We start from the raw sequence: 22155 nt of genomic DNA, 5'->3' as shown, positions 1-22155 counted from the left end.
AGCTTGCTCTGAGTTTTCTCCTTCATTCTTTCTCCTTTGTCTTCATACAATGTGTAACTCTACAGGATCTCATCTCACTGGTAATAGGGGCACGTACTTACAATGCTGCATGAATTCTATGATGCTTGCTCTTGGGGTATGTATACACTACAGGTCTCATTGGATGTGGCATCATAGACCCAGAAATGTGTAAACAAGGCAGAGTGATGCTCTCAGTAGCTTAGAAGAGCTCAGTTCCCATAAAAGCTCATAATCTGTCATGGAAGTGTTCTGCAGATCCTGATTTCTGCTTTTCACCTTCCCAAAGCTCAAGCCATCTAACATCAAATTCCTTCCAAATATCCTGGCTCATGATGATGGGACAAATGCTCACCCAAAAGAAGCATGCAGTCATTCAGCTAAGATAAAACAAAGAGGCTTACCACTCTCTGCCAGGTAAGCTGATTGATTCCATTGAATCACTCTGTCATTCTTCTCATCTGATGCCTTTGCTTTCTTACCAGGGAAAATGCATTTCCTTGTTAATTTGGCACGATGAAGAGGTAGATCACAGTGACTGGAGATGCTTCTGTACTGGAAGGGCTAAAGTGTAGCCAGCAGATATGCACACCACAGGGGTGAACGAATGCTTGGACAAATTGTAGTCCCAACCACTGGTCATGTAAGAACCTTTCTTTCCTTCATTAAGTAGTCATATTGGTTTAAAGAAAACTTCTACCTACTCACCTTACTTTTCAGGATGGAGGATGGAATTGAGGCACTTTCTGACTTGATCAAATACAAGACTGAAAACAGTTACAGGGCAAAAGTAAGGCAAGGAAAGGACTACAGTGTTGGTGCAAAGGACAGCAGACCTTTGCTGGACACCTGTAGGCAAGTGACTAGGAGAGAAAGGATCTATGAGATGTCCATAGAGCTGTCTGGGCTGAGACGTAGGAGGGGAAAAAGATGGAGTGGATAATTAGAAAGAAAAAGGATCCCTGTAATGATTTAGCTGGGTCAGATAAACACAGAGATGTCAAGGACTGGATGAAACATTTGAAATGCAGTCTTCATTAATATATTGTTTGTCCTATCTCAGACTAATTTATTTTATGGATGAGGAGATCTGTTCCTGATGATGTATCAAGACAATTATCAGGCAACATTATTTGTTTTTCTAACTGTTTCTTAAGGAGAAATTCTCAGTATTTTGAGTCCCTGCACTGGTTTCATACGTTTCACTGGGTTTGAGGAAATGAATCACCAAGCCACTTAGTATCCCTGTTCTGTCAGGAAATTTCCAGCTGATTTTGTCTTTCCTCAAGCAGCTGTGGAAGCTACTGGTACTCAGTGGGCTCATGGTCCACATGTTGTGCCAGATGCCCTAAGAAAAAGGCTAGAAATCATGGAGAAAAGAATTGGGAGTAACCAAGGGAAAAAAAAAATGGTTGCTCTCCAAATATGCTACTCCTGAGCAAATAATACAGATCAAATACTGATTAAATTCATTTGGCTTCCATTCTGTTTGTTTTCTTCTATAAGCAATTTAAGAAAATTTACAGTTTGCTCAAACCCCCAAAAAGTGCCACTAAGTTCCAGACAACATAAAGGAGAGCTTTCCAGTTAATCCAGCAGTAGCCTTCCCCTCCAATATAGCTGCCCTCAGGAGAGGGAGTCTCCAGGGGAAAGCATGCTGCTCATGTACCAGATTAATCCTCACTGCCAGCACCACAGAACGCAAAGCTTTTCCATCTGAGGGCAGGACTTATATAAAGAAGTTACAGGTGCAAACATGACAACTAAGACAGATGTTTTCTCTGGTAGGTATTTATTGATAGCAAAAAATAAAATCTGTTGTTAAAAAGCACACAGGCTTCCTGTTGATAGCACAGCACTTACTTGATCACCCAGTTGTTATCCAGCCCTTGTTTCCATCTGAGAATAATCAGAAGAGATCAGACTGCCAGTTTGAGTACGTGAACAGACTTGCAAGGTACACCATATGTGAGCAAAGGTACCACTATTTGAATACACTAGACAGCATGTTTAGCTGTGCAAGGAAAGAGTGCAAGAAACTTCTTTTGTTGGAGAATAGCCTTAGAAGGTTGTTCAAAAGTATCTCCAGGGGGACTGCATGTGGAAGGTCTCCACTTCTGTGAAGACACACTTTCCCTAACAGCTGCCTTTGTGACAGTCTTGCTGGGGTGGAAGGCCTCTACATGCAATGGTCTGTAATCAGACTAGTCTTGGCACCAACAAATGCATGTGACAAATGCAACCGAATTATCTGCACATGCAAATGTAGCTCTCAATGACAGATAAAACAAGTTAAAATGGTGATTTTTTTTCTTGAAATTGTTCTGTGTACAAGAAGATGCAAGCATACAGGCCTTCTCATTACATAAAGATGATCTTACTATTAATGCACATAATTTTGACCTCTAAGAGCTGCAGGCTCAACAACAGGTTCAATGCAGCACACCCTTTTCCCTCAAGTAAATAATGCACAAAAGATAGAAGCTACTTTATCAAAAGAGAAGAATCATACCTTTACTCTGTCAAGCCTATTTTGGTCTATTTTTTTCCAATCTAAATCTACTCGGTGCATACCTATGATTGTGTGGCTTTAACAAAGATATGTTTACAATGTCAGACACAGTAATCCATCATTAGAAATGCTGTGTTGGTATTTGCACTTGGGCAATATTTTTAAACTCTAGTGGAAATGTAAAGTAGACTTGCCAGTGCTAAGTTCTGGGCCTAAGCAAGAGTCTTGTCATGAGTGGTGGAAGTGAATGCAGCTCTGCCTAAAGAAGAGCCTTGGGCCCTGATTAAGTGCAGACCAGAGCCAATGCACACAGTGCCATCAGCAGCAGACTTCACAGCAGAACTTATATTTGGTAGTTCCAGATTTGAAGTATGTTGTGCCCAAGAGCTGACATATTTTGACATATCCCATGGCAATAAGCAAAATGAACCGTAACGTATCTTATTTGCTCTGTATGTCACAGGGCCTAATACTGACAAGGGTGACAGTCTCCCCCTGGCATTTGAGCTGCCCTGCTTCACACTCAGTCATGGTCTGGTGGGCAGCTGAGCCACTCACTTCAGCACAGATCTGGATGCCTTCCTCCTTGCATGGCCTGTCTTCATCACAAACACAGGTGTTGGATTGCTCTAAGGAAAAGCACAGAGGCAAAACACTCAGGATGGTATCCACATCAACAAAACCCAGACTGCTACATTTCCAGCAAAACTGTACAACTGAGACTAATTTTCTGGAGGGTACTCAGTACACAAACATAAACCTGTTAGAGGGGGTCCAGAGGAGAGCCACAAAAATTAGAGGAATGGAACATCTTCCTTATGAGCAAAGGCTGAGAGTTGGTGTTGCTCACCATGGAGAAGAGCAGGCTCTGGGGAGACTTGATTGTGGGGAGACTTTTCAATATCAAAGATGTTTATAAGAAAGAGCTGATATTCATGTTCAGCAGGAAAACTGGAAGTGGAAACAACTGGTTAGGCTGCACCTCGAGTCCTGTGTCCAGTTCTGGGCCCCTCAGTTTAGGAAGGATGCTGACTTGCTGGAATGTGTCCAGAGAAGAGCAACAAAGTTGGTGAGGGGTTTGGAACACAAGCCCTACGAGGAGAGGCTGAGGGAGGTGGGGTTGCTTAGCCTGGAGAAAAGGAGACTCAGGGGTGACCTTATTGCTCTCTACAACTACCTGAAGGGAGGTTGTAGACAGACGGATGTTGGTCTCTTCTCCCAGGCAGCCAGTACCAGAACAAGAGGACACAGTCTCAGGCTGCACCAGGGGAGGTTCAGGCTAGATGTTAGGAAAAAGTTCTATACAGAGAGAGTGATTGCCCATTGGAATGGGCTGCCTGGGGAGGTGGTGGAGTCGCCATCATTGGAAGTGTTCAGGAGAAGACTTGATGGGGTGCTTGGTGCCGTGGGTTAGTTGTTTAGGTGGTGTTGGACTGGTTGATGGGTTGGACATGATGATCCTGAAGGTCTCTTCCAACCTGGTTTATTCTATGTATTCTATGTATTCTATTCTAAGTGGCACACTGCTGCACCTTTGGAGCAGTGGCTGATTGTGCTTGTGGGAAAAGCTTGTTCAAAGTGCCTGTGATATTGAACTCATTGAACTGGTTGTTGTGTGTACTGCTCCAGAGTCCAGGTAACATATAAAATGAGAGATCTATTCCTTGGACAGTGACAAACTAATCACAAAAACACTTATAACTGGAATCTTTCTTTATAAACAGGTAGGTTTGCTTAGTTCAAAGGATCTACTCCTAAATATTAATAGTTGTATCAGTGACAAGAGCTAAATAATTACATAAGAAGAAGATCCTATCTGAGATCTATTTTTCACAACTATGTTTTAGTGTTGTACCTTTGTTCTTTTTCCCCCTCTGTCTGTGTCTGGTGAAGCTCCAGACAGTTTTGATTATCAATTTTCATTTGGGTTTGGGGTTTTTTTGCCTTTTTTTCCCCCCTTTTTCTTTTTTTGGTGTCTATTCAACCTTGTTAGACAAACCAGATTAATTCCTATCAAATAATCTTCTTTATTTTAAAAATATTGTAATAACCATGCCTTTATCTGGGACACTTGTAAAAACCTAATTTACTTCTTTATCTTTCCACTTCTTCCCCTCCATTAAATGCAATGAAGTGTAGGACAATCAGGGAAATGAGATCAGGGAATTTGAAAACTTCCGCTGCAGACAGACTGCAAAATACAGGGATTATTTCTCTGACTGAAGAGACATTCACCTTTGATCAAAATAGGAGAAAGTGGGCATAGGCAGTGAAGCAAAACCAGAAGCAGTGTTCCTAGACAGTACAGAACAAAACATGCAATTCCTTACCACAAGACACTCCTGGGGGTGCTGCTTGGCAAATTTCAGGAAAAGATTAGTTACTCCTCAGGACCATAAGGACACCCACAATTACCATGTTAAGGGATTTAAAACATGTGGGTACTGTAAAAAGAGTTGGGCAAGGGTTTCACCCAAAACTTCCAGAGAGCCAACATGGTAATTCACAGTGAACAAGGAGTAAGATTTTCCTGTAGATAGTACATTTTATTACAATACCCTGCAGGGTTTTCTTTGCCATGGTTGGAGCTTCCTCCCGTATCTGGACACCAAACACTGGGCTGATGGTTTGAACCAGCCTAGCAGGTGCTTCTGAGAGGGTCTGGAGATACCATGCCAGGACAGAGTTATAGCTAATGTGCAACTAATATCATATGAACAATATTGCTTACAATTGTGAAGATTTTCTTACCATCACATTTTTCCCAAGAACGGCACGACCCACATGGTATTTCAGCTGCCTGAGGTGTTTTGCAGTTTTCTCCATTAGTAAGAGAGTATTTTCTGCCCATACACTCCAAGGCATGCATCTTACAAACAGTTAAAGGTGTGTTTCGCTTAGTTCTTTGATCTGTAGCACAGACATCCAGGGAAGGACTGAAAACAAACACAAGGATCAAGTTATTTAAATGTTTTTATCTTGGTATTTTAAAAAAAGAGCTAAGGGAGTCCAGTTCCAATTTAGGGTCCAGTTCCAATTTTCCTGTTCATTGAAGTACATCTTCAGACTGCAGCAAGGGAGCTCAAGGCATAGATGTATGAATAATTCAGTCTTTCCTTTTCCACAGGATGCTGCCCCTTAGCAGAACCAGGCCCACCAGGCCTCACACCCTGTGCAAGATGTGGGTATTACAGGGTATTTGCCATTAAGGTCCATAGCAGTGAGAGCAAGGCTTTAGTTAAGAAGAGTTCAAATCTCAGTTATTCTTTAATATATTACACATGTGCACAGAAAGCATTTCCTATATATATATATATAGGATAGAATGGAATGGAATGGAATGGAATGGAATGGAATGGAATGGAATGGAATAGAATAGAATAGAATAGAATAGAATAGAATAGAATAGAATAGAATAGAATAGAATAGAGTAGAATAGAATAAACCAGGTTGGAAGAGACCTTCAAGATCATCGTGTCCAGCCTATCATCCAACACCACCTAATCAACTAAACCATGCAACCAAGCATCCTGTCAAGCCTCACCCTGAACACCCCCAGCAATGGTGACCCCACCACCTCCTCGGGCAGCCCATTCCAATGGGCAGTCACTCTCTCTCTGTGTATATACACAGCACATATATTAAACTATTTTATTTCTTAATTATAAGACATTAGAATGTACTCAAAGACCTTTCCTCTGTTGCTTTGTAAAAGCCTCACCTTTTACTAAACAAAATGTTATGAGGACAGATTGATGGAGTTGGGGCAGTTCAGTCTGGAGAAGAGAAGGCTCTGAGGTGACCTAATTGTGGCCTTCCAGTATCTGAAGGGGGCCTACAAGAAGGCTGGGGAGGGACTTCTCAGGATATCAGGACTAGGGGGAATGGAATGAAGCTGGAGGTGGGGAGATTCAGGCTGGATGTGAGGAGGAAGTTCTTCCCCATGAGAGTGGTGAAGCCCTGGAATGGGTTGTCCAGGGAGGTGTTTGGGGCACTGTCCCTGGAGGTGTTTAAGACCAGGGTGGATGAGGCTCTGGCCAGCCTGGTCTAGTGTGGGGTGTCCCTGCCCATGGCAGGGGGGTTGGAACTAGGTGATCCTTGTGGTCCCTTCCAACCCTGACTGATACTATGATACTATGATCCGATGTCAGAGACCAATGATATTTCTGGAAATATGTGTGCATCTCCACAGAAATGTTATGAAAAATCTGCTCTACTTATCCACTGAATTTCCTTGTTTATTTCTTGAAACTTGAATATTGTTCTACAACATAAAAATTAGCTTCTAAAAGTGTTGATAACAATTCTTGGACAACAATACACAGTTTGCTTTGCAGACAGTTTCAGAAAGTCATCATTCATGTTTCATGGATTTACAGATTGCATGGGGTTGGAAAGAACCCTCAAAGGTCATCTTGTCCAACCCCCCTGCAGTGAGCAGGGACACCTCCAAGTAGATGAGGCTGTCCAGGGCCACATCAAGTCTGAACTTGAGTGTCTCAAGCAGTCAGGCCTTCATCACATCCCTGGGCAACTTCTTCCAATAATTCACCACTGTCATTGTAAGGAACTTCTTCCTAATGTCCAGCCTAAATCTACCCTGCTCCTCATCCTTTTACTACATGCCCTTCTAAACAGTCCTTCCCCAGACTTCCTGTAGGTCTCCTTCAGATACTGAAATGCAGCTACAAGGTCTTCCTGGAGTATTCTCTTCTCCAAGCTGAACAACTCCAGCTCTCTCAGCCTGTCTTTGTAAGAGACGTGCTCCAGCCCTCTTGTGGCTTCCTCCAGACCCAATCCAGCAGGTCCATGTCATTCTTGTGTTAGGGGCCCCAGAGCTGAACATGGCACTCTGGAGGAGGCCTCACCAGAACAGAGTGGCAGAATCACCTCTCTTTATCCACTGACTGTACTTCTTGTGATGCAGCTTGTGACATGATTTGCCTTCTGGGCTGCAAGTGTACATTGCTGGCTCATGTCTAGCTTCTCACCCACCAGTACCCCCAAGACATTTCCAGCTTTTCATCCATCAGCACCTCCAAGTCCTTATCTGAAGGGCTGCTCTCAATCTCATCATTCCCCAGCCTGTATTGATATTGAGGATTGCCCTGACCCAGGTGCAGGACCATGTACATAGTCACCTTCTCAAAAACTTGGTGGAACAACACGCACGATTGGAGCGCTACACTGGGGGATTACAGGCTCTTTAGGAGGGATAGATGAGGGAGAAGAGGAGGAGGGGTGGCTTTTCCACTTGAGGTGGAAGATGAGGGAATTGAGAGCCTGTGGGTTAAAATCAGAGGGCAGCCTAACAAATCTGACATCCTGGTTGGAGTCTGTTATAGACCACCCAACAAGGATGAGGAGGCTGATGAATTATTCTACAAACAACTGGAGGCTGTCTCAAGATCATCAGATCTTGTCCAGGTGACTTCAACCTGCCAGATATCTGCTGGGAACTTAATTCAGCAGAGAGAAGGCAGTCCAGAAGATTCCTGGAGCGAATAGAGGATTGCTTCCTGACTCAGCTGGTAAGTGAGCCTACCAGGGGTCAGGCTCTGCTTGACCTGCTGCTCTCCAATAGGGAAGGGCTGGTGGGGGGTGTGACCGTGGGAGGCTGCCTAGGGTGCAGTGACCACGAGACAGTGAAGTTTTCAATATGCAGGGAGATAGGGAGGAGCACCAACAGAACCTTCACCTTGGACTTCCAGAGGGCAAACTTCAGCCTCTTTAAGAAACTTATTTGTAAAGTTCCCTGGGTACCAACCCTCATGAACAGAGGTGTCCAGGAGGGTTGGACCTACTTCAAACAGGAGCTCTTGAAGGCACAGGAACTGGAGGTCCCCATGTGCCGAAAGATGAGCCGGCGGGGAAGGCTCTGGGCCTGGAGGAGCAAGCAGCTCCTGGAGGAATTAAGGGGAAAAAAGAGGCTGTATCACCTCTGGAAGGAGGGGAAGGCTTCTCGAGGTATGTTCAAGGAAGTGGTTAGATTATGTAGGAATAAAATTAGAGAGGCAAAGGCCCAGTTGGAACTGAAACTGGCCACCTCTGTGAAAGATAATAAAAAGCATTTTTGCAAATATATTACCACTAAAAAGAAGGGCAAGAAGAACCTCCACTCCTTACTGGACCTGGAGGGGAACACGGTGACTGAAGACGAGGCAAAGGCTGAGGTCCTGAACACCTTCTTTGCCTCGATGTTTAACAGCAAGGTAGGAGTCCAGGATGAGTGGCCTCCTGAGCTGGGTAATAGGCTCGGGGAGCAGTGTAATGCCCCAGAAATCCATGAGGAATTGGTTCGGGACCTGCTGAGCCACTTGGACACCCACAAGTCCATGGGACCGGATGGGATCCATCCTAGGGTGCTGAGAGAGCTGGCAGATGAGCTGGCCAAGCCGCTCTCCATCATTTTCCTCCAGTCCTGGCTCACTGGAGAGGTCCCAGATGACTGGAAACTGGCCAATGTGGTCCCCATCCACAAGAAGGGACGGATGGAGGAACCCCGAAACTCCAGGCCAGTCAGCCTGACCTCAGTGCCAGGGAAAGTGATGGAGCAGATTATCCTGGCGGCAATAACTGCGCACCTGAAGGATGGCCAAGGGCTCAGGTCCAGCCAACAGGGATTTAGGAAGGGCAGGTCCTGCCCCTCCAACCTGATCTCCTTCTATGATCAGGTGACCCCTCTGGTGGATGTGGGGAGGGCTGTGGATGTGGTCTACCTGGACTTCAGCAAGGCCTTTGACACCGTCCCCCACAGTAAACTGCTGGCTAAGCTGTCAGCTCGTGGCTTGGACTGCAACACTCTGTGCTGGGTTAGGAACTGGCTGGAGGTCCTAGCCCAGAGAGTGGTGGTGAATGGTGCCACATCCAGCTGGTGGCCACTCACCAGTGGCGTCCCCCAGGGATCAGTGCTGGGCCCCATCCTCTTTAACATCTTCATTGATGATATGGATGAGGAGGTTGAGTCAGTCATCAGCAAGTTTGCAGATGACACCAAGTTGGGAACAGATGTTGGTCAGTTAGAGGGCAGAAAGGCTCTGCAGAGGGACCTCGACCGACTGGACAGATGGGCAGAGTCCAATGGGATGGCATTTAATAAGTCCAAGTGCCAGGTGCTGAACTTTGGCCACGGCAACCCCATGCAGAGCTACAAGCTGGGGTCAGAGTGGCTGGAGAGCTGCCAAACAGAGAGGGACCTGGGGGTGATGATTGACACCCACCTAAACATGAGCCAGCAGTGTGCCCAGGTGGCCAAGAAGGCCAATGGCATCCTGGCCTGCTTTAGGAATAGTGTGGCCAGCAGGAGCAGGGAAGTCATTGTGCCCCTGGACTCTGCATTGGTTAGGCCACACCTTGAGTACTGTGTCCAGTTCTGGGCCCCTCAGTTTAAGAGGGACATCAAGACACTTGAACGTGTCCAGAGAAGGGCAACAAGGCTGGGGAGAGGCCTTGAGCACAGCCCTGTGAGGAGAGGCTGAGGGAGCTGGGATTGTTTAGCCTGGAGAAGAGAAGGTTCAGGGGTGACCTCATTGCCCTCTACAACTACCTGAAAGGTGGTTGTAACCAGGAAGGGGTTGGTCTCTTCTCCTAAGCAACCAGCACCAGAACAAGAGGACACAGTCTCAAGATGCACCAGGGGAGGTTTAGACTCGAGGTGAGGAGAAAGTTCTTCACTGAGCGAGTCATTCGTCATTGGAATGGGCTGCCCAGGGAGGTGGTGGAGTCACCGTCCCTGGAGGTGCTCCAGAGGGGATTGGACGTGGCACTTGGTGCCATGGTCTAGTCGTGAGGTCTGTGGTGACAGGTTGGACTCGATGATCCTTGGGGTCTCTTCCAACTTTAGTTATACTGTGATACTGTGATACTTTGTATTATTGAACCTCATAAGATTCATTTACATAGAATGGCATCCTGTCCCTCAGCTGCACCACTCAGACTGGTATAATCATCAAACTTGCTGAAGGTGCACTCCCTCCTGCTGTCTATGTCACTGTTAAAAACCTTAAACAGTACAGGTCCCAGTAAGGACCCTTCAGGGACACCACTTGTCACCGCTCTCCATCTGGACACAACCATCCAACCAATTTCTTAGGCCCTGAACAGTCCAGCCATTAAATACATCTGTTTCCAGTTTAGAGAGAAGGACATTGTTTGGGACTGCGTCAAAGGCTTTACAGAAGTACAGGTGGATGACATCTGTTGGTCTCTTGTCTGCCAACGTAGTCATTCCATTGGAGAAAGCCACTAGGTTGGTGAGACAGGACTTGCCCTTGCTGAAGCCATGCTAGATGTTGAAAATAATTTCTCTGTCCTTTATGTGCTTTAATATAGTGTGGAAGTTCTAGGCTATGCTTCTAGGAGGATCTGTTCCATGATCTTCCCGGGCATGGCAGGGTGGGGCTGACAGGTTGGCAATTCCCTTTTTAAACATAAGAACAACATTTCCCTTCTTCCAGTCTCTAGGGACTTCACCTGACTGCCAGGACTTTCCAAACATTATGGAGTGGGGCTTTGTGACTACCTCAGCCAATTTCTTCTGACTCTGGGATGAATTTCATCAGGTCCCATAGATTTATGTATGTTCAGACTAGTCAGGTGGACCTGGACCTGATCTTGCCTTACAGTGGGATAGACTTTATTCCCATGGTTCTCACCTAGTGATCCACCAACTTGGGAGGGGTGAGGAGCAAGACTGCCAGTGAAGACTGAGGCAAGGAAGTTACTGAGTACTTAAAATTTATCCTCCTCTATTGACACCATCTCACCATTCCCACTCATCAGAGGAGGAAGGCTTTCTCTAACCTTCCTTTGCTGGTTGAGGTACCTGTAGAAGCCCTTCTTATTATTCTTTGCATCTCTTGCCAAGTTCAGCTCCAGCCATGCCTTTACCTTCCTGACCTCATCCCTACACAACTGTGTGGTGTTCCTGTACTCCTTCCAGACTACCTGTCCCTGCTTCCACTGCCTGTACAGTTCTCTTTTGCTATTTATGTTTACCAGCAGGTCTCACTTCAGTCATAGCCTCTTCCCTTCCTTGCCTGATTTCTTACACATAGGGACTGAGAGGCCTTGCTCTCTAAGGAAAGCAACATCTGCCAGCTCTGTAATCCTTCCCTGCCCTTGAGGACTATTTCCCAGGGATTCCCACTAGCTCCTTGAAGAGATGGAAGTTTGTTTTCCTAAAATTCATAGTCCTGACTTTACTCCTTGCTTGTCCCATGTTCCTTAGGACTGCAAACTCCACCAGTATGTCATCATTGCAGGCCAGGCTGCCCCTAGTCTTAGCATCACTGATGAGTTCACTTGCATTCATGACCATCAGGCCCAGTATCACATCCTCTTGGGTAGGGGTGTCTAATACCTGGCTCAAGAGTGTCCTTGACTGCCTGCAGCTCACCATGCTATTTGTCTAGCAGATGTCAGGTTGGTTCAAGTCCCCCAGCAAGACAAGAGCCTGAGAACCCCAAACCCCTGTAGCTGGAGTAGGAAGGGTTCACAGGTAGGCTCCCCTCAATGAGGTTGCCTGGAGTAGATGCCACCACTGCGTGGGCAGCCTGTTCCAGGGTTTGACAACCCTTTCAGGGAAGAAATTGTTCCTCTTGTCCAATTCAAACCTCCCTGGTACAACTTGAGGCCATTTCTTCTTGTTCTGTCACTTGTTACTATATCTCAGAAGAGACCAACCCCCTTCTGGCTCAACCTCCTTTCAAGGAGTTGTAGAGATCAAGAAGGTCTTCCCTCAGTCTCCTTCTCTCCAGGTTAAACAACCTGGGTCCCTCAGATGCTCCTCACAAGACCTGTCCTCCAGGCGCTTTGCGGGCTTTGTTGCCCTTCTCTGGACCCACTCTAACAGCTCAGTGATCTTTGGCCAACGCTCTTTGCCCAGAGGCTGAGCAGATGGCCAAGCTCACTGTCCCAAGAGAAGGGGGCCATCTTCACACCCTGCACTGGCAAGGACCGCCAGCTCATGTTCCACCTTCTGCTCTGCCTAGGGATTCTTTGGCTCAGATGTTGCTGGCACAGACCAGAACCATGTCAAGAACACGCTGACAATCTCACAGTGTCCTTTCACCCTTGGAATTCAACACCAGAGGCACCACATAAGCCTTCCCCTGCAAGAGGCTGCCTCAAGGCTCCTCTTTCTCTGCTGTTCAGGCTTCAATGCCAAGCTGAAAAGCTTCCCCTGAAGGAAGATCACATGCTCAGCATGTGCTTGGTGATTTCCAAGGTGCTCATGAAGGTCACATGGGATAGGGTCCTAGATAGTTATTGAGCTAGTCAATACTCAAGTGTCATTTCCTCCAAGCTCAAGACTGGAACATCCCAAAGAGTAAGAAATCAGGGAAGAGATCTAAGAAACCTGCATGGGTGAGCAGGGAGTTACTTAATAAACTTAGGATCACAGGATGTTAGGAGTTGGAAGGGACTTCTGGAGATCATCAAGTCCAGCCCCCCTGTCAGAGCAGGGCTATAGAATCTAGTGGAAGAAAGAAGTCTACAGAACATGGCTGACCAATGTGGAGGAATACAAGACTGTTGTCAGAGGATGTGGGGATGTGATGAGGAAATCTAAGGCTTCCTCAGAACCAAACCTGGCAAGGGAGATCAAGACCAACAAGAAAGGCTTTTTCGAGTCTGTTGGAGGCAAAAGGAAGACCAGAGGAGACATGGGTCCACTGCTAAATGCAGTGGGTGCTCTGGTGACCAAGGACACAGAGTAAGTGGAGTTACTGCATGCCACCTTTGCCTTGGTCTTCACTGCTACTAAAGACAGCCCTCAGGAATCTCAGACTTTAAAGACTACAGAGCAAGTCAGGAGAAAGGAATATTTTTGCCTTAGTTGAAGAGGATTGGATTAGGGATCAATTAAGCAAACTGAACATACACAAATCCCATGGGCCCCAGTGGGATCACAGGATCACAGGATATTAGGAGTTGGAAGGGACCTCTGGAGATCTTTGAGTCCAATCGCCCTGCCAGAACAGGACCATAGAATCTAGCACAGCTCACACAGGAACACATCCAGGTGGGTCTTCAAAGTCTCCAGAGAAGGAGACTCCACAACCTCTCTGGGAAGCCTGTTTCAGTGCTCTACAACTCTCACAGCAAAGAAGTTCCTCCTCATGTTGGGTTGGAACCTCCTGTACTGTAGTTTATATCCATTGCCCCTCATCCTCTCAGAGCACGGAACTGAGAAGAGCCTGTCCCCTCCCTCCTACACCCATGAGTGCTGAGGGAGCTAGCAGGAGTCATTGCTAGGCCACTCTCCATAATCTTTGAAGAGTCCTTGAGAACAGGAGAGGTGCCTGAGGACTGGAGGAAGGCCAATGTCACTCCAGTCTTCAAAAAGGACAAGAGGGAGCACCTGATTAACTATAGGCTGGTCAGCCTCACCTCCTTCTCTGTAAAGCTGATGCAACAGCTGGTTCCTGGCACCATATCAAATCATGTTGAGGAAAAGAGACTTATCTTGAGCAGTCAAGATGGATTCAGCATTGGTCAAACTTGACCAATCTGATAGCCTTTCTGATGACATAACTAGACAGGCAGATGAGGGAAGGATAGTGGATGTCATCTATCCTGATTTCAGCAAAGCTTTTGACATTGCCTCCCACACAGCCAAGCTTAGCATGTGTGAATTGGGCAACTGGACAGCGAAATCGGGTAGGAGCTGGCTGAAGTACAGGGCTCAGAGTGTTGTGGTCAGTGGGACAGAGTCTAGTTTGAGGCCTCTGGCCAGTGGAGTCCCCCCAGGGGTCAGAATTGGGTCCAGCCCTATGCAATGTATTTATCAGTGACCTAGACAAAGGGACAGAATAGACCCTCAGCCAGTTTGCTCCCCAGCTCTAGAAGAAACACAGGAGAGCACAGGGCCACTAAGACACAGAGGGGACAGGAACATCTCTCATATGAGGAACATCTGGGAGAGCTAAGGTTGCTCAGCCTGGAAAAGAGGAGGCTGAGAAGGGATCCCACCAATGCCCACAAATATCTAAGGTGTGGGTGTCAGGAAGATGAGGCCAGAATATTCACAGTGGTCCCCAGTGACAGGACAAGAGGCAAAAGACACAAAATTAAACACAAGAAGTTCCACCTAAACATGAGAAGGAGCTTCTCCACTTTGAGGGTGACAGTGCAACTGGAACATGCTGCCCAGAGAGGCAGAGGAGTCTTCATCTCTGGCAACCTTCAGGGCCCACCTGGATGTGGTCCAGTGAGATCTGCCCTAGGTGATCCCACTCCAACAGTGGGGCTGGACTTGATGATCCACTTCCAACCACTACCATTCTGTGTGATTCTATGAGGAGCTTTCTCCACTTCTAGCCTGTTCCAAACAGCTCTGCAGTGAAGCACTTCTTACTTCCCCCTTTACAAGGTGCTGCAAATGAAGTCCAGCTCAGCAAGGGACTTCTGAGCCCATCTTCAGCTGGGATAGCTTCTGCAACTTAAGACCAGGACAGAGAGTTGGACACAGTAATCTTGGGGGCACAGAGATTGTGCCATGGGGACGTTGCACAAGGTCCACATGGATGTGCCTTGGAGAAGTGTCTTTGCCCTCAAAATACACTCCAAGATCATTGAGATGCTGTGTTTTCATTCAAAAGTCAACATGTTTCTTTCCTAGAAACCTCTCAGAAGCCCAGTTTGCAATCCTCCTGCGTCAGGCCTTTGATGTGCTGCAAAGGAAGAAGGTCAGGACTGGTGCTAGCATTCATACCTGAGCGTGGCAATGGAGCAGAAACACCACAGTGTCACAGAAAATCTCTGCCTCTCCCAAATCATAACATCATGGAATGGTTTTGCTTGGAAGGAAGCTCTTAAGGTCATCCAGTCAACACCCTCCTGCAGTCAGTATGGATATCTGCACCTAGAGCAGGTTGCTCAGAGTTCTGTCCAACCTCATATAGAAAGTTGTACCTCATGAAGTTCTCCCATTTCTCAAGACTGGCCAAGTCCTTGTGGATGGATCCTGTCCCTCCACCATGTCAAAAGCAGCACAGAGTTTAGCATCATCCACAAGCTTGTGCCTCATGTCTAAAGAGCTGCCCAATTCAGATCTTCAGAAAGAGATCTGTCTTCCCCACATGGTACCAAAGAGTTTAGAAAGAAAAGGTATTTAGGTGTGTCAAATACCTTTCACCTTCAAAGGTCTACTAATATTCTACAGTCCCACAGCTCCCCAAAGAGAAATGTTTGATCAAGTTTCTTAGAGTCAAACTCTTGACAGTCAGACCTGTGCTTCTATGGGCAAGAAAAACAGAGCTCATAAAGGGAACTATTCAACTATTTACATGGGCTACAGTGGTTAACAAACCTGAAACAACCCCACATTTTTGAAGAAGAAAGATTAAGAGAAAACAAATCTGAAGTCTTTGGAACTTGATCAGAACTGGAGACATTCTGACACCAGAAAAGACAATGTAGGCTTATCCGTTTACAAAGAAGAGGATTTTAGTTAAAATAAGGTGCAGTAAGTAATGGCTTATGAAACAAGTTCTGACCTAAATACATCAAGAGAGACTGCAAAGTATAAAATTCAGTCTAAAGGATTACTTAAAATCTGTTTTTCACTTACTATCAGCTCATAACATCCATTTCAAGTGGTTAATTCTCCTGGATTCACCCACATGAGCATGCAGTTGAACACTCTAGAAACATGAATTTCAGGAGCCAAAGTAGGCAGTACTTCAGTGGCTGATGAGAAGAGACAGGTGAAGTTGAATCCCATTCATCAAGTGCAAGCCAATCACCAGCTCAAAATAGGTGAAAAAGCAATAGCACAAAAACCAACTCCCTGGACATATGATCCAAACATATCTAGCCTTCTGAGTTCACTGAATCACAGAATGGGGGTTGAAAGGCACCTCCAGAGGCATTTCCTCTGGAGTTCGAGTCTAACACTGCTGAAGCAGGAACAGCTAGGGCAGGCCACAAGGGAATGTATCCAGACCAGCCCCCCAAAGTCTCCAGAAAAGGAAATTCTACAACTTCCCTGGGCAGCCTACTCCAGTGCTCTGCCACCCCTCCAGTAAAGAAATTTCTCCTCATGTAAATGTGGAACTCCCTGTACACGTGCGTCTCTCTGTCCATGTGCATTGGCCCGTGGTCCCATCACAGGACACCACTGAGAAGAGACCAGGCCCCTCTCCCAAACACCCACCCTTCCAGACACCCATAAACATCAATAAGTTCCATTCTCAGACTCCCTCTCGCTAGACCAAAGTACCCCAGCTCTCTCAGCCCTTCCTCATCAGACAGGTGTTCCAGTACCTTCATCATCCCCATAGCCTTCTCCAGTATACCCCCATCTCCCTAGAACTGGACACAATACTCTAGATGTGGTCCCTTGAGAACCTCCCTTGAATTTGGGGATGGAGGGTCTGAATTCATCACTGTCCTCTCTTTCCCATCTACCTCTTCTGAACCAAGGTTTGAGTTTGTGCACAAAGCAACCAAAACCATGGAGATAATTTGAACTGTGCTATAGAGAACATGTACAAATGAGTTCTTCAACTGTTTGAGTTGAAAATCAAATTCTCTTCCATGCTGTATGAAGTTTCTTTGGCAGAAAAAAACCTCAAACAAATCCTCCCAGGATGATTATCTTCACTGTTTAACATTAAGTATGTTAAAAAAAATCTCAACTCTGTTTCAAATACAGAAGAAAGGTGGATTTAGGTCTTGAGGTTTTAATTTGTTTTGTTTTCTGAGAGAACAAAGCACCTACACATTTCACAGAGATAACCCAGAAGCTGGAGAGAGCTCACCTGAAACTACAATAGGAGACCAGACAGACTTGAAAGCAGAGAGTCTGTGGAAGGAAGCTTATAAATACACCATGAGGAAAACTTCAGCCACATGCTGCAGCTGGTGAGGTAACTGCATCAGAAATCATAGAATCATGGAATGGTTTGGGTTGGAAGAAACAGTTAAGGGTCACCTAGCCCAACCTCCCTGCAGACAGCAGGGACATCACCGACTTGGCTGCTCAGAGTGCCATCCAACCCCATTTACAATGTTGAACCTCATGAAGTTGTCCCACTCCTCAAGACCCCATCTCTCCAGCATGTCAAACACATCACTCAGCTTGCTGTCATCCACAAACTTACTGAGGGTGCCTCCATCCCACTGGCCATGTCAGTGGGAAAGACAGGAACTAGCATTGGTGCCAGTAGGAATCCTGGAGGGACACTGCTTCAAACTGCTTTCCACTTGGACATGAAGCTGGACCTGGAATTCAGAGATTCCAACTCTTTTAGCTCTTAACCCAGTCTTCCCCTGTCAAAAGGTGGCAGAGCTGGCAGAGCTGAGTCACAATACCACATTCCATCTCCCAGGAGACAAACTGAAGCAGCCAGACCTGCAGTCATTCAACTCCACTGACCATGTGTAAGAGACTAAATCTTGTCTCTCTTGATGTGAATCAACAAAGATAAAATCACCTTTTCTCTTCACCAGACAACAGCTGCCCTGGGAGGGGAAGGTGAAAAGACCCTCTGGCAATAGAAATGCGCAATGGGCAGACTCCACTGGTACTGTCTGGAATGTGCACAGACAAGATCATCAGCTACCCCTGAAAGGGAGGATGGTGAAAAGGATACAAGGGATTCACCACCCGACAGGATAAGCCCCTGATGTGTATTGTGTGTATGGGCAGGTAAAAGGCGAAGGAGGAGGCAGAGCCCCTCCACCCTCTGCCAGACCCCTGTAAGCACAGAAGGAATGCACGGGAAGATTCCCTGGGGACAATACCCCGCCACAAACCTAAAAATCCCCTGTGACTAAAAGACCTGAGTGATGCCCACTCAGAAGAGAAGAAACAAGGAGAGAAGAAGGCAGACACAGAAGAAAAACCATCACCATGAACATCCAGCCTGGAAGCAGCCCAGGAATCTTCACCCCTACCAGCAAAGCCATGCCCTATGTTTTGCCTGCTGTAAAAAGAAAACTATAACTCCTGGAGAAGAGAAAAGATATCTTACTCAAGTCACCACATGTTGGAGGCTGCTCAGAGAAGGACTTGGACTTTGGGATCTCTCCCCTCCCCTCCTCCTGGGCAGACACTAAAAGCCAACAAGGATGCAGCAGCACCCTTCCACAGACCTAAATTGTCCTGGGGCTAGGGGGTGGTGAGAGGGCAGTAATATAATACCTTTACTGCTCACACTCTCTCTCCATTTTCCCCCTCTCCCTTCAGTTCCATCCACTTTATTCTGTTAATAAATAGCCTTGCTATTGATATTTTGGCCTCATTTGTGTCATTCTGCCCCCGTACTCAGCTCTGGTTAGGCTACACCTTGAGTCCTGTGTCCAGTTTAGGAAAGATGTTGAGTTGCTGGAATATGTCCAGAGAAGGGCAACAAAGCTGGGGAGAGGTTTGGAGCACAAGCCCTATTAGGAGAGGCTGAGGGAGCTGGGGTTGTTTAGCCTGGAGAAGAGGAGGCTCACCAGCTTTGTTGCCCTTCTCTGGACTCGTTCCAGCAAGTCAACATCTTTCCTAAACTGAGGGGCCCAGAACTGGACGCAGGACTCAAGGTGTGGCCTAACCAGTGCTGAGTACAGGGGCAGAATGACCTCCCTGCTCCTGCTGTCCACACTATTCCTGATACAGGCCAGAATGCCATTGGCCTTCTTGGCCACCTGGGCACACTTCTGGCTCATGTTCAGCCTATTATCTACCAGCACCTCCAGGTACCTTTCTGCCTGGCTGCTCTACAGCCATTTCTCCCCAGCCTATAGGGCTGCATGGGGTTGTTGTGGCCAAAGTATAGAACCCTTCACTTAGCCTTATTAAATCTCATCCCACTGGCCTCTGCCCACCCATCCAGCCTGTTGAGGTCGCTCTGCAAGAAATGCAAGAAACTGAAGACCTTTTACCAGAAAAAGAAGGCCTGGGTATGAGTTAGCTTTTACTAAAGAGCATACTATGAAAAATTAAAAATCAGATGTAAGTCTGCAAATATTTCTCCCTATCACCTACAACAGAAGGCAGGCAACTTTTGGTGAAATTAAAAAGTGAAAAACTCAGCATAGTGGAAATTATTGAAACTTCTTTAAATTATATTTAATACTATAAGTTTTCATATGACACAGGCCAAGAATTCTTAGGAGAGACAGAGATGACATGCAAATAAATGCCAAAAAAAGGGAAAAGATGGTATTTAAAAATTACCAAATCTCATGTTTCACCATGGAGATAGTCTTTAGCTACTGGAGACTGAGGTTTCACCTGCTTTAACACACTAACTGTACTCTGACCCCTTCCTTGCACTAGGGTCAGTTCACACAGCATAGCTGGGGTCCATACTGTTAAACTCTCTGCCTCCAAAAGATGAAGACGGCATCAGAGTGCCTGTTAGGAAGTATCTCTGAGCCTAGTAACTCTGCTGTGCCTGGCAATTATCTGGGAGCTGGCTCTTGCCAAAGCTCTGCCAAGAGTTGCTTTAGCAGTTTAGCAGCTCTGGTGCCTAGGATTGTTCCCTGTCTCTAATTATTGAGGGGAGATGTAGCCTAAGGTACCACATCATGAGGGACAAATTACCCCACACCAGTCCATTGTAGGGTTTGCATGATGCCCCTGGAAGTCTCAACTGTTAGTCTCTCAGAAAATGAAGAAGGATGGATCTGGAACCACGCTGTTCTTGAATTCCCACATGAACTCTTTATTCTAGCTCAGGTTGCTGCTAAAAGTCACTGCCATTGGAAAGCAAACCAAGTTACTTCTGCTCTCTAAGGAAGGACCACGATCTGCTTACATGCCTTACTCCTACAGCTTTCACAGGCTGGCAGATTAATCAGAGTTGGCAGTTGATGATTTATCCTTCTATTATTAGATGTGTTATTTCAAGGCAGAGTGAAAAGATGGCATCAGGTAACAGCAATTACTGTTATCTATCTTTCTGCCATTTTGAACATAACTATAAAAAAAGACAGAAACAGGGAATTAATAGATTAATTATAACCTGAATGCCTATCTGAATGTGATTAACTACTAAGATTATTATGACTCTGCCTAAGGCCTTCCCTTCCATTATGGCTCATAATGCCTCATCCTTCACTTAACTAACCTCTGATGAACTAGAGGAGGGGTTATTGTCTCACTTTAATGAGTATGGAGACAAAAACAGTAGGACCCAATTATTTAAAATATTTAGTGTTCAAGGACATCAATGGAATGTTAGAAGAGTTGTTACAAATTTGGCTCTTATTTTTGCATACAAAACAATGGCCTCAGACCTAGGGGAGTGTCCAGCAGGTCTACAAAAAAAACCTGAACTAAGATCACCAATTTTAGTTTTGAGTTCCTAGAGATTCCAGACTACTCAGCATCTTGCCAGATTTCATATCCAGAGCTCACACCCACTGTAAGGACTTTATAGGAGACTTCATCCAGCCTGTGAAAAAACAGCTGAGGTGTTGGAAGGCTGAGCTTTTTGGCACATCTGGTCATCAGTGCCAGGTGGTCTCAGGTGTATTCTTATTACTCTTCTGTTTTGCCTCTGTTATATCCATGTTTAGCAGAGAATTAATTTCCATAAATTTCTCCTGCATTGTTTTTTTGCAGACTTTGGGCTTAGATACAAGAGGGAAAAATAAACACTGGTCTGGAAGTTATGATATCAGAAAGGGTGATGTGGCTGGTCTGTGCAAACTGATGTGTAAATGGGAGATTAGGTTAGTGTGCCTCCTATAACCCTCCAGTGTCTCAGAAGGGAAAATAAATTTGCTTTATTTCACTAGATTACTGCTTTGATGGTTTATGTCAGAAGAACCTCACTTCTAACTTTTCCTCAATTTTCTAAATTTTGAAAGTATTATTTTATCTTTTTCCATGGATCAAGTAGAGCTGAAATTATCCCTCCACCTTTTGTCATCCAATCAAATTCCACCACTTACTGACAGCTCTGCCAAGGCAGGTAAGTGTTGAGCAGGACATTGATTGAGCTGTAAAGCAAACAAAGTACAATACCTCCTTCTCATATGAGTAAAGCTTTCTCATCAGTCATGGACTAAAGACTTAAGAAATTTAACTGATCTTGAAAAAATCATTGCCAAATTCAGCCTGAACTTACCCACACTCGTAGGGCATTTTGCATACACATCGCAACTGATGAGCTTTCTCCCATGGTTGACATTTAGGCTCTGTCACTTCTGGTTTCACACTGGGCACTGAAGCAGAAGAACACAGACAGTGCTATCAAGGGTCAGGAAAACAAAGGCTGTTAAAGGTCTGCTCTGAAGTTATGCTATCAGTTGGCCTTAAAAGCCACTGAATTATACAATCATGACATAAAGTCACATCCTGCATGTTCAGTAAAATATCTACTGAGTAGAAGGAATCAACATTACTAAAAAGATACAACACGCTTCACAAAGCTTCTGTTCAGTAATTCCACAGGTCATGACTCAGAAGGAATGAGATAGCTACTCTGTCCAAGTTTAAACGTTCATCTCCTTTCTGCAGCAGCTGGTTTTTTCCAGTAAACTTTTCCAGTGGTGCTGCGTCATAGCAGTAACAGCTTTATCACTAGCTTTCAAAGTTACCCACTTAGCTATTGTCACTAGAAATATTAAGGCTCCAAAGTCCTATGCAGAAGTGTGAACCCAAGTATCTTTATACAGTG

The 22155-nt window shown here is 45.7% G+C and overlaps 1 protein-coding gene across 1 annotated transcript in view; it reads right to left on the bottom strand.

Annotated features, from left to right (window-relative positions):
• Window positions 1–2413: 2413 nt before the first annotated feature.
• C7 (complement C7) overlaps window positions 2414–22155 on the bottom strand; it is a 37918-nt gene continuing 18176 nt past the window's right edge. Inside the window, exons 16-18 of the mRNA XM_054178483.1 lie at window positions 21604–21700; window positions 5282–5466; window positions 2414–3159 (exon numbers count right to left, since the gene is read on the bottom strand). Of these exons, the coding sequence (XP_054034458.1) occupies window positions 2972–3159; window positions 5282–5466; window positions 21604–21700 (470 nt within the window). The 3' untranslated portion in view covers window positions 2414–2971. The remainder of the gene's footprint in view (window positions 3160–5281; window positions 5467–21603; window positions 21701–22155) is intronic.

Source organism: Dryobates pubescens, chromosome Z, assembly GCF_014839835.1.
Source record: "Dryobates pubescens isolate bDryPub1 chromosome Z, bDryPub1.pri, whole genome shotgun sequence".
NCBI classification, from domain to species: domain Eukaryota; kingdom Metazoa; phylum Chordata; class Aves; order Piciformes; family Picidae; genus Dryobates; species Dryobates pubescens.
Note: the sequence above shows the minus strand (reverse complement) of the source record. Positions and strands in the feature narration are given on the sequence as shown.